General features: G+C 31.7%; 1 protein-coding gene across 1 annotated transcript; it reads right to left on the bottom strand.

Annotated features, from left to right (window-relative positions):
• Positions 1 to 539: 539 nt before the first annotated feature.
• Positions 540 to 4,933, bottom strand: LOC122605099 (E3 ubiquitin-protein ligase WAV3). The gene is made up of 2 exons (XM_043777975.1): positions 4,669 to 4,933; positions 540 to 2,649 (listed from the first exon to the last, which is right to left on the bottom strand). The coding sequence occupies exons 1-2, from the start codon at positions 4,861 to 4,863 to the stop codon at positions 754 to 756; spliced, it is 2,091 nt and encodes a 696-aa protein (XP_043633910.1). The 5' UTR covers positions 4,864 to 4,933; the 3' UTR covers positions 540 to 753.
• Between the last annotated feature and the right edge of the window lie 9,085 nt (positions 4,934 to 14,018).

Here is a 14,018-nt window from a genome sequence, read left to right as displayed (position 1 = left end):
AAATAAAAAAGATGATGTAGAAATTGGGGTTGGGGTGAGTAGCGCCACCATTTTGGGATGATTTGGGGTGAATTGAAAAAGTTTGAGGTGGAGAGTTTTTATTGGAAGATGGTGATGTGGATATTTGGGAAACTTTGGGGTTGGGGAAGCCACTCCCACCCCCTTAATGCCTTATCCAAATGCTTTATGCTACAGTAGTATTTGACATTGCAACCAAAGGTACGTCAAGGACTATAGTAATTACATTACATTAAAAATTAAAAATATAATGTATATACATCCGGTCACAGTCAAATACGTACATTAGAATATCATATACGAAGTATCTCACTACCTCAACTTTTAGAATACAAAATCTCTCTGCTTTGACAATGCTACTCTTTATACAAACATTATATTTCTTTTTCTTCTTTTGAGTTTTAGAAACAGCTATTTGAACTATCACTATCAAAATCTCCTCTTTTTTTAGTTTGAATATTAACCATGAAGATGTATAAAACTATAAATCACCTCCATTCTAATGTTTAATGAGATATTGGTTGCAAAAGCCAAAAGAGCAATCAAAGTTCCTAATATTCCAAAAAGAATTATTCCCTTACAATCAACCAATCCAATTGGAAGAAATATACCCCATATTCTTTAATAACATTCACACCCCACCCTTCTTTCTTTGCATTTTCCAAACTAAAAATTAAAAAAATGCCATAGAGCTGAATGACCACACCACCCTTTTATATGGTCTTGTCCAATTCATCATCTCGGCTGCGGTGCTGGAAATGAGTGTATGGACCTTAATGATTTTTTGTTATTGGATTGTCCAGCCGTAGGGTTAATCATCGATGTTGATGGACTCCGGCTAAAACACATCGTCTGAGATAGGCTAACCATATCCACCATTGACTGGGTCTGGTAACTTGTTATCTCACTCGTTAAATCTGTCGAGTCACCCCTAGCTGTGGCCCGCTGCCATGAGTGTGAACTCAACCCTGACAACACATAAGCCCTCCCTGATGACTCATATACTCTACGACTCGCCATTCTCTCTTTCATCTCCCTCAATTCAGCAACCAAGCCAGTGCACAACCTGTCCCCAACACGAGCAGAAACGGATTCAGCTAACTTTTTTCTGCAATCCTCAAGCAGCAATGTTGCTGCCGCTAGATCACCACGTTCCGCTGCAGCTCTTGCTTCAGCTATTGCACTGGCGGCTCTAAGCCGGTTTCTCTGTCGGTCAAGTTCAACTGACACAATTTGCTTCCCCGCAGTTGTCTCGGGCCTTGAAATAATCACATCTTCAGTTCCTAGAACTGTCGTTGTTTTCTTTATTGGGTCCTTGTGAATAACTCTAAACTTCACCAATGGCATATCATTACCAGATTCTTCAACCGGAATATCAATCACTACAAGAAAATCTCTCTCTTCTTCAGCATATAAATCTCCAACTTCAATGAACCCTGATCTCCCATTGTCATCAATACCCACATTGTAGCTTCCGGCTTTGATTGACCCAAGTTGCAACACCGGATGAATACACTCAACTTCAACTCGCAATTCTTGAACCACAACACTCAAGAGCCCTCCAATACACTGAGCAAAAGCATCTTGGATTACATTTTCGGCTTCTATAAAAGAAAACATCCCTCCAGAATTTTCGGAGATTGAATGCATTGCAACAGCATCATGATCCATCCCAAACCCAAACGTGTGAATTGGTAAGTGAAAATCATCTTTCTTGCCCACAGATGGCGGCAAAAGGGTCTGGTAATATGGCTTCAACCCAGTCTTTCGAGGGCTAATACTCGTGTATGTGTCCTGCCCATCTGACAACAAAATCATACTACTCACCGGATTCTTGAATTTACGATCCGTCATCACTTTGGCTCCCTTTTTTAGTGCCTCGGCTATGTTCGTGCCTCCATTAGCCACTAATGAGTTAATCATCTGTAAAGATTCTTGTTTCCCAACCTCAGTCATACGTCGAAGAGGAAACAGCCGACGGGCAGAAGAAGAAAACGCTATTACTGACAACCGGTCTAGAGGGCCAAGATTTTGAACTACAAAACCCATAGCTTGTTTTAATAAAGCAATCTTCGTACCAGTCATGCTACCACTAATATCTAGCACAGTCACAAGATCAATTGGCGTACGTGTGTTCAGATTTCCTTTAGTAACTGGCGCTTTTAGATTAATTAAGATTCCAAAATTGTCGAAATGTGCTGATCTTTCTACCGCAGAAACTTCAGGGTATGTTTTCATTTCTACTCCACCATTGGAATTGGTGTTCCCGGAAGAGATTTCTTCTACTTTCTGGTTGACTAGTTCATCGTCATCAAAGATGGGAGGCTCAGGAGCTTGAAATAGTAAAGGAACGTGACGGTTGGAGGGCATTTGTTGCGGACGTATACCTTGTAGAATCATCCACGAATCTTGTTGGGACCAAGAAGCGGAATTGATGCCCGATTTCACACGAGAAGAACCGGATTTCTCAAAAGGAATTTCTTTCCATCTGGCTCGGCAAACAGGGCATACTCGATTTCCATGTTTTACATTCGACGTAATGCAATGGAAATGGAAAGAATGCGAGCACTCTGCAGTGAATATGGCATGACCGTTGGATTTCATCGTCATCAAGCATATTGCACAAGTCCGCTGCAATCAAATATAAATTCTAAATTAAGAAACTTGTGAAGCATATATTTTTAGAGTTTTATTTGTATTGAATTTAAAAGTATTACTACTTTACTAGTAGTATTGCACCTGAATTGTTTAATATGATATGTATGGAATATGAATGATATGTCTGCATTGACTCTTAACAGCATATAGTCTAAAAATATGGCACAAGATAATTCCACAAGATATATATGAATACCAAAATTTGATTTGTATTCCACGGGATTAATACTAAATCATCTAGAGATTTGCTGCAGTTAGGGTTTCTCATGACCATTTGCCGATTCACTATACATGTTTCTAATGATGTATCCTCCTAAGTCCTAGCCAATCCTTCTAAGTCCTAATAATCCTCCTAATGTCTTCACTTCATGACATATGTAATCCACTAATTCTCTCTCCTACTCTCATCCTTTGATTGTACCATGTGGCATGATCATATTATTAGGAGGATTAATCATTTAGACCAAAAAAAGAAAAGAAAATAGCCATTATACTAATTTAAATCAAAGTTCTTGAAAACTCAAAGCGCACCGGCACAGGATTTGTAAATGTGAGGCGCACAATGATATAAAAAAAAAAAGTGATAACATACGTATTTGTATACCAAATCAAATAACATTGTACAACTTAAACTTTAAAAAAAATAGACAACTCAAGTAACTACATGCCTACATTCATGATACAACTCTACAAGATAACAATATTAAGCCTAGACTTGATTGCATATTTGCATCCAAAATTACAACATAAAACAACTTATATTTTTAACTTACCATGCAAGTTTTAAATTAGTTTGGCCTATTGACTAATTATCTTTTAGGGGGCCAACATGTGATGTAGATTATTTTGACTGAAAAAAAATACAAACTTTTTTTCTGTAAAGATCATTAAGAAACTGGCGTTCCAATGATGAATGTTCCAAGGCAATAATAAAGAAAAGCATATGCATAATGCATCATATAGTCAAAAGCAAGCAGATATGAAAAGAATTAGAACTGAATAAGAATAAGCTAAAGATATTCTACTCTTTTCTAAGCTAAACTTACTTTCACCAAATTTATACTCCATAAGTACAGTCCAAAAGTAATAATTCAACCATGAAAAGGAAAGAGAGAGGTTTTATATATAAAAGTGAAGGTGTTGACCACACAAATCACTTTACCTTCAGGCAAGGGCAAGTAAAAAAGTAAGGAAAAGGATTTTAGAACTGTCAAAAATTTGACTCCCTTTGTTCTATACTTAAAATCAATATCAAAAACTCTACTCTCAACTTATATATAACTCAAAATTTAAACATACCCAGTTCTTGTCAAAATAACCAATAAGTTCGTAAAAAAAACCCGAACAAGCATTAAAAATACGAACTTTTTTATTTGAAAAAAATGAATATTTATCAATGGAGCAGAGAATAATCTTAAAGGGGCACTAAAAAAGCCATTAGCAACAGAGAGTTGAAAACCATATGACAAAAAAAGCAACCCATCACTATCTTAATACTTCCCCACCTCAGAAAATTGTATATGTATATATCAATATATCTATATGCATCTTTGATCCATCATCAGCACCATTAGCATCCACTAGAGGCAAGCATCTTTTAATCAACTAAATTATAAACAAAATCTTAAACTAATCGAATCTTACGTAATCCTTCCCTGGGTTGACTAAACCGATTTTTTTCAACTTTTCACCTCTCTTCGTGACATATTTACCACCGTAACTTCGTAAAACAGTCCCATAACACCAAAAAATTTACTAACTACACCTAATATCCACAAAAGGACAGTCCTTTATCTTGCCTTCCCATTACATTATCCAAACAACCTAACTCACAGTTTTCACTTTATAACCACACAGTAATTCAGTAAATTATTAAATAATTACACAATATCTAACTACAGCAAAGCTTCAGTGTAACATACTATTACATAAATATAAATATCTATATCTATATATATATGTGTATATGTATATGTATATATGGAAAACTACCTTGGGAGAAGATTTATGGCCGTATTTGGACAGCTGGAGACCGGAAGAAGACGGCGTGGGAGTGGTTGGCATGCGAGGGCTGACGTCGGAGGTCCGCGGCGGCGATTCATCGTCGCCGTCGGTTTTAGGAAGATAAAGACATGTATTTAGGCCTAAGGCAAGCTTCATCTTTCTCCATTTGCTTTCGCCTCCCATAATTAATTAATTAATTAAGATCCTAAACATATATATAGATATATAGATATAGACAGATACATATGGAAACAATAATAATACTCGTAATAATTAGAATTAGAAGGAAAGAAAAGAAAAGAATAATAATTAGTTTTTGTTAAATTGTGAGATCTTAGGTGAAAAAAGCAACATTCTTGTTTTCAAGAATTCAATGAATATGCAAATGAAACTTTTTTACATCGAAATTAGGGTTTGTGGACATGAAACCGATATAATTAAATGGATTTCTATATCTATGAGTATTATTATTGGGTTGAATGGTACAAGTGTTTAAAAGAGAGTGTGAGGGGGCAAAGCTGGAAATGTGGACAAAGTTTTATATTTATTGGGGAAGTGGATTTTGGCAACAAGCTAATGTCTACCAACTGAATAAATAATAATTCTTGTGGATTTTTCATACTATGTTAATAAAAATAAAATAACATAGGAAAGTAAAACAAAGTTATTAATGCTTACAAATCAAATTTGACTTAACAACTATTTAGAAGAAAAAAACACAATATTTTTATGTGTAAGGACAAAATAAGGTATTGAGTTGTTACTTTGGAATATAGTCAAAAGTTAGAAAATTTATAAAAATATAAGGACAATTGAAACATAACTAAAACACTAAATTTTACGACTCTTATTAATGTTAAATACTTAAATATTCTCACATCACGTATATTTCTTTTTTTCTTATATGATTTAACTAGATTTTAGACCCGTGTCAGATACACGGGTTTTATTAAATTGTCATAAATAATATATGCAAGACAAAAAGACTTATAGATTAAGATGTGAAACGATAATTTAAAAAATTGAGATACTCAAATGTAAGTACTCAATACTAATTAAATGGTAAAGAAATTCATATATCCTCCTTCATCTTTTGGAATACTTTTTTGTAGATACATTTGTTGTAGCTGCATAATATATATATATATATATACACACACACATATATATACAATAATACATAAGATATTAGGTTAGCTTATTGGTAAGAAAAACACCTAGGCCCACATGTGAAGTTTAAATATGCGGATTCGATCATTCGGGGTAACCGGATCATGTGGGGTTTAGGATGGAGGTATTGTACCCGCATCATGTGACTCATACGTGGTGAGTCGATAAATATCCAATTATAATACCGAAGTTAGCGTTCCTCCATTACTTTTTTTTTTACAATAATTATTAAGAATAATTATTAAGATGTATCTTTGAAGCCAAAGATATTCATATTTAACAATATTAAATTAAAGTCACATCACATATATCAACCATAGGTTTCTAAACGTAACAAAAATCATAAGGCCACCCTGTTGAACTGTAATAACAAAACTAATATTATGGAACTTGAAAATATATTAGTAGGTTTTTCTAAACTAAAGAAGTTGTTAAATTATATATAATCAATCTAGATGAGGTTCTTATCATCGGACATTATTTTTTTTAAATATTAAAAAGTAGAAGTTATTTAATAGTTGTGTTTATGTAAAATTATAACATGTAATATAATAATTATATTTATCTCTATTGTAATTATCTCTATACATTTTTTTAGTCGACAACATTAGTTAATTTTAATTAATTAAATTAAGTCACATGTTTTATTTGATAATTTAGAGAAATTGAGAGTTTTGATTGGTCAATCGATGTTTGGTCAGTTGCCTTTTAGTATATATATATATATATATATATATATATACAGATTTGGAAGTAAATTAGCGAGTAAGCTGGTGTACTTCTATTTTATTTTTTTTGAAAGGTGAATTTCGCTAAAAACTTCGTGTCGCGATTCGACAGCGAGAGGTCCAGCATACGTTTTCTTAACCGGATCCACGCTAAAGAGCTCTCTCGAAGTAGAAATGTTTATTTCAAATACCAGATGGGGGGAAAACCCCCTACTAATCCGTCCGAATGCACGAAGATTAATAACGGAAATGTTATATTCGGAATTTTTGTGTGTTTTTTTCGATCATGGGTCTTGCATGTTGATAAACGCCTAAATTGTATAACTTTAAGAGATAAAAACTGACATGTTTGGTGAAGGTTAATAGAGAATTATGGCGTTTTTATGTTTGTTTAATTGTTTCAGGTAATTTGTGAGAATTTGGAGCTAAATGGATCATAAACAAGTCAAGAAGCAAATCTGGAAAATTGCCATTTCTAGGACACAGTACAGGACGCCCAGGAGACAGTGTGAGACGGCCCTATCTGCACAAATTCTGAAATTTTGGGATTTATTATTTTTGAGTTTATATCTCATTAAAACTCGAAGATGGCAGTTACCACTTCATATTTTCACATACCTGGGCAGTTTTCTAACTCTCTCAACACCCCAATTTCATCATCAAATCATAAATTCATGGAGATGACAATCCAAATTGAAGATTTAACGATGAAGACTCTAGGCTAATTCTCTTTTGATCATTCTCATGTGAATAATTATGTAAGACAGTTGTATTCAATCTTTCTTATGTTCAAGTTGGATTAGATGTTTAATTCTTAACTATGTTTTGCATCTAATGTTGTTTGGATTTGAATGAATGATTACTTGTTTATAACTTTGAATGAGTTTCATCTATCTTTTGATTTCAAATTAATGTTGATCATGGATTATTGAAAGAATCTCTTATAACTTGTAATCTTGTTAATGAATAGATGATTTAGTTGTGTCAATTCTCCGGTTTTCATTATCGTGAATCATCACAACCTAATTAATTAGTTCTTAGCATTCATTCAATCCAAGCCTATAACGAATCATGTCTATGTGATTTCCAACAAACACAAGTTAGGTTATACTTTTGAAAACATAATTTGAAGCATGAGAATGGTCCCTTTATTTAATTGAATTATTTTGTTAAGTTCTTAATCACTTTTAGTTGTTAATCAAAACAATCAATCAAATCAATTTTAAGTTTATGGCTAAATTAAATAACTCTTGTAACTTGTTTAACACTTTCCCTTGATTCCTTGTGAAAACGATATTCGACTTGCCCTAGCTAATTAGTGGTATTTAGTTTATATTTTTCATCGGTCCAACGACAACGATCACATGTACCCTAGACAACAAGATATTAATCATGGGCCGTCGGAAGTATTCGAAGAGAATAACCCCAAGGCTTGCCATTCATGATAATCGAATTCAATGACTTGAGTAAAATCATAAATGTCTCTGACCAACTGGACACAAAACGCATATTTTTGTACATTTAATGAAATCAATGCTTTTAAAAATATGAAAAAAAAAAAATCTTCATTTTAAAATAACAAACTTTATATTTATATATCATCAACATTTATTAAAATATAGCTATCTTTAATTATAAACATTCTAGCTTTACTAATGATTTCAAACTTGTAATGTTCGAAATAAAAATTTCATAGTGATTCTATTTATACTTATCCTCATAAAATTCATATCTCAAATAATGATTTAACTAGATTTTAGACCCGTGTCAAATACACGGGTTACAACATTATCAATATAAGAATTAGCATATGAAACCAAAAAAAATACTTTTACGTTAAATGTAAGAATATACTATTTTTTTTTGGATATTCAAATGTAAATACTGAATGATAAATCATATCAAGACTGGATTGTGTAGAAGGGTTTCTGTTATACAAACTATTTCAGATAAGCAATATATTCACTTTGATGCACAATTGACCCGATTCTCATTCATTTATTGCAAAAATTTAATTTTATTTTCGTTAGTAATGGTTGCTAAGAACAATAAAAGTAGCAGCAGGTTCGTAGGGGTTTCAATAATTTCGTATGTTGTGATTTTATTTGTAGAATTCAGTTTATATAAGAATAAAAATAATTTGTATCCTATAGTCTGATTCATTTACTAATAATATCAATATTATAATTAGTTTGATTAAAATTAATAATATAAAATAAAATATTGATATAAATATAAATTCGTATTAATCCAAATGTTATAAGCTCTCTAACATTTAGTTATATCTTGTCATTAATAGTTGTATCTATCTAAAGTTATAACTTATTTAATAAAGTTAAAAAAATAACTTATTTAATACTCGTAATTATCTAGATCATTGTATTTATCTAAAGAAATTGGTTTTGGTCGACAACATAAATAATTCTTAATAAATTAAATTAAGTCACATGTTTAATTTGATAATTTAAATAAATCAGGAGTTTTGATTGGTCGATTGAAGTTTGGTCAGTTGCTTTTTAGTATATATAAAGATAAAGATTATCGATTTTACCTTTAACGCTTTATATTATCTTCCCATTTCGTTATTGATATACCATGAATAATATTAATATAATAATTTATCATATTCATCTTCTATCTTCAAAAATTAGAATATTGTTCTCTATAAATTAATTATATTTACATCAATAACTTACAAAACTCGCCTTCATCGTCATCGATACCACCTGTCGCTGCAACCATTATTATATCGGTGCCACAACCACCACCGCGTTATGCATAAACCCTTTTAGTTAAGTTGTATGATCCATGACTAATATGCATTCCAAAAAGAGATAATTGATATGCATTCCAAAAATAATTGACTGAATTAACAAAAATAAAAAGCATCAAGTTATTTCATGCATAAAAGTTTTATAGTAAATATTTAAAAAGTATCTAATATGAAACTTGAACCTACAATCTATATGTCTATGTGTTTTCGTACATACTAAAAGCCAAGTATTTGTGTACAAGTTAAGTTTAGTCTTTTATTTACAAATTTCTATTCTATTTCTATGTTGAACTGAAAGAGTGTTTGGTTATTAAAACAAATAATACTAGTTTTCGAAAAACAAACCTACAAGCTATGTCAGCATTGTTATGTCGTAGACTTTTGGTAAATTGAATGCCAATCTTTGCTGTCAATTAATAACATTTTTGACAAAAGACGTGTAGTGTCGAAAATGGTTGATGATTTTGTCAAACTTTTACATGAAATTAGGGAAGGCAGAGTATATATATGTTGATGCAAGCAAGCCAGCAATATAAATAACTAGGGGTATAAATGGCTATACATTACATGTTATTTTACATTGAGGGAAGTAGGAAGATTGGTTGGAATTTGCGGCATTCGATTTGACCCTCTTTTTGTTTTTGTTAAATAAATAATTGATTAGGATTTCCTTGATAAACATGTAATATAATATTTGGTTCATGAGACTATATCTCGTGGTTTATGTCATATATCTATAACTATAGTATATCTGATAAAAAAACATTTTTTTTACTTTTGAAAGTATTTTAAAAGTTGTGTAATAATTCTACCTAGCATTTTTTAAACATATTTTCACCTATTAATGATTAAATAATTGGGAAAATTCCATAAAACACAAAATTTCTAATTTAAGAAACCTATTTACTTTTCATCTATTAAAAGGATTTAATTTTTTCAATAAAGGTAATATCATTAATTTTGAACACTAGAGCATCATCATCTTCACCAATTTTTTTTTGCGGTGAACATTCCGGCTCCGGATCATGTTTGGAAAAATTTCCAGTAAATATAAATACATATGACATATAAATGAACAATACACAAATCAAAATTCAAAATCCAACCGACGCCAACCATGCCATCACCGCCAAACTCCTAACACCGACATTTACACTCAATCGTCGTACCCATTAGTGTGGCCTTCACCAACACGTATCTGACTCTTATCCATATCTACAAATTGAAAATGGTGCTCAAACGACGATGGCGGATAGCTACAACACGGTGGGGAAGACTTGGCATACTAAAAGCTCTGTGGCGGAAGGAGATAGAAATCACTGTGATTTGATCTCTAAAGTATTTATAAATTTTTCAAGAAAAAGAAATTGATGAAAATAAAACCACGAAGAATGCAATATTGAAGCTTGATGGATAATTGGTTATGATTGATGTTATGGAAAGTAACGTATTATAATATTCGTTTTGTTTTGTTATTATCAACTAATATGAGAAAGATACTTACCTTAACGTTTAGCAAGTGTTGAATACGATCGTAAAAGGTTGTAGGATTTACTGGAAAACTTTTTTATAAATGGTTGCCGGAATATTTGTTGGAATTTGGCCGGAGAAAAATTGTTAGAAGAAGATGATGATGAGTACATGCCAAATCAGTAGTATACATGGACATTTTTATGATGTAGCATGCCATATTGTTAGTTAACGGAGATCTGGCGTTAAAATTTAACGATGTTACCTTTTTTTAAAAAACTTTAAAAACGAAATCATTTTTATAGACGAAAACTAAATAGATTACCTATATTATGAATTATGAGTAAAATGGTTCCCTTTTATGAATTTTTTATCTTTTAAAAAATTTTCATTAACTATTTACATCAAAAACTTTTACATCAATTATTTATATCACTTAACGCCGTCTCACCACCACCACCTACAAGCGTCCTCACCACCACACCTTTGCATTACGCGAATACTGTGCTAAAAAATTAAAAATCAAAAGTAAACCCTTTTTTAATATAAATATATACATCTAGTTACTAGTTATATGTATGGGAAGATCAAAGGTCATTTGACAATATATATTATGTGTTAATTTTTATTCCAATGTATATATACAAAATAAGTAGGATATCCGTACAATGCGATGATAATTATGGTGTCGACAATGTGGTACTGTGGTGGTGACGGTGACTATTGGTGATGTCGACGATATCAAGTAGTGTAATTAATTGATGTAAAACGATGTTGAGATACCTTAAGAGATTATTTAAACCTGTAAATAAAACGCAAATTATTTTACGGTGGATACTAGATTGAGTGAGATAAGGTAAATACAGTTGACAACTAAATGACAAAAGGGTAAAATCAATGTTAAACTATATAATTAGAATATTTTATATATAATAAAATTTACTATATAAAACATCAATCCATCACCCTTTTCTCAATAAATTACAGATTTAATTTCTTTAAAAGACCTTCATCATTCAACACGTTTACAACCTAACATACATGACCTACCAAAAAAAAACCTTTAATAAGATAATTCACAACATTTATTTTTTCAACTTCTAGAATAAATAAACCACTCATTTTACACCAATAACATATATTGCTTGTCGTCACTATCACCATCATCGGTCATCGTCGCCATCACCCATCGTTGTAACGCGTGGGTACGCATGAGTCTAGTTTTTATTTTTTATGTAAATTTTCTAAAAACTTTTATTTTTGAAAGTGTTGAAAAGGTGTAACATTTTCACTTAACATCCTTTAGTATATCAATGATGATCTGTACACCGCCTATCTTTAACTGTACATCACTAATTAGGATATTGTACAAATGTTTGGTAATTTACAACTAAAACTATGTGTCTATGTGATGCACAGATAACCACCTAACAGTACCCTTAAACATTAATTAACTTAACATAAATAAGTTACACGCATACCACCACTTTAACGCCAGTGATCGCCACCATTACACTGCAATATTAAGCCGATACTCTCACATGTTTTTAGGTAAAATAGGTAAACAGAAACTAATCTATACTATATTATAAAAAAAAATAGCCCCCATATTAAAAGTTATATAGGGAAATGTCTAAAATATCCTTAAATATATATATTACACTATTAGTCTTTAATCTTTTAAAATCTCTCAATTAACTCTATACATTAAAGATTTTTACATCAATTATTTATACCACTCGACACCGCCTTTACCACGAACAGTAGTCACCCACTAACACCGTCGCCGCCACAAATACCGCCGCATAGCGCGGGTACCGTGCTAGTAGAATTAATAAATGTGATTGGTCCAATTTATTTCTTATTTATATTTTTTCGATTAATGTAACACTTTTCACCGTATTAATTAATAAGAGACTAGCCGGTATGGATAATTGTTTATCTAACTCAGACTTTGTTATACCCCATAGGCATCTAAAGAGAAAGCTCTGATGGGCCTTTATCACTAAGAAATCTAACTAAAGGACGATTATGAATTGAATTTTTTTTTTAATATCGAGAATTCGAGAGAGTTTTTTTTCCGTAGGTTATAAACCTTGGTAGTATATGGAAATTGCAGAAAATGCCACTTGTGATGTCTTGATATTGACGAAAGGCGATCATGGTCAGCGTGATCACGGGGGATGGATATCACCGATTTTGGACTTTGGACGTGAGTGAGTGATCCAATGCCGGTTTTATTGTTCACCAAATTGTATATTACCTTCTCTCTTTCTTTTCTTTTTATTTTTTTCTGAACGACCAAATTGTACCTTATAATTGGCCATATAACATATGTGCCTAACCTATTCTAAACAAACATTTTTTTTTATGTATTTCTAGTCTATAATTAAACCGTACATTTTTTTTAACGGCTTTGATATTATTGATCATAAAAGTTTCGGTAAGATGTCAATGAAAGTAAAGTTTCCGTCACATAAAACGTACACTATTGTGGTCGTGAAAAATATTAGAATCCAAATCATCCATTACATTACGTGCCTAACTTAGCATGTCATTTATTTTGACATTGACTACAAGTTTCTTATTTTCTATTTCAAGTGTTACTTTTGACTTTCTTATTGAAAATCAACAATAGACGAAAAGATTTCTAAAATCAAATCCGATATGTATAAAATCTATTAGGGTTCTTAAGGAAGTGTATTATTTGCTTTCTTTTTAAGCAACGATATTTGTATCGTTTTTCTCCAAGTAAAAAACTAAAGAAAAAGGAAAATAAATTATCCATATATGCTGCCCAATCGAACCGATGAACTAAATGTGACTATTCATAGTAAGTAAGATTTAACAAAAGAAAAAAGTGGCGATCATATCCTTTGCCTACTACTTGACAATATGATACCGGTTTAATCATATCTTATATGTATAAGGATTTTTCTAATAGACGACATGAGCATGTCTTAAAAGTTTTTACCCCGGCTAGCAGATTAAAAATCACATTTTCAATGGTTGGCGGCCGCTAATGATACATACAGGGTTGATCGCGTGATAATTCAAGTGTTTAGAACGAGTTAGGAAAAAAAAAACTCATAACCCTTAGCGAATTTGAATACACTTGAAAAACTGACTACGCTTAACGTTATAAATTAAATAAACTTTTGTTGCCCTGAAAAATGGGTTCGGGATGGGGATTGAGT

Source organism: Erigeron canadensis, chromosome 6 (assembly GCF_010389155.1).
Source record: "Erigeron canadensis isolate Cc75 chromosome 6, C_canadensis_v1, whole genome shotgun sequence".
Taxonomy (NCBI): Eukaryota; Viridiplantae; Streptophyta; class Magnoliopsida; order Asterales; family Asteraceae; genus Erigeron; species Erigeron canadensis.
This window is presented reverse-complemented; position numbering and strand designations above follow the sequence as displayed.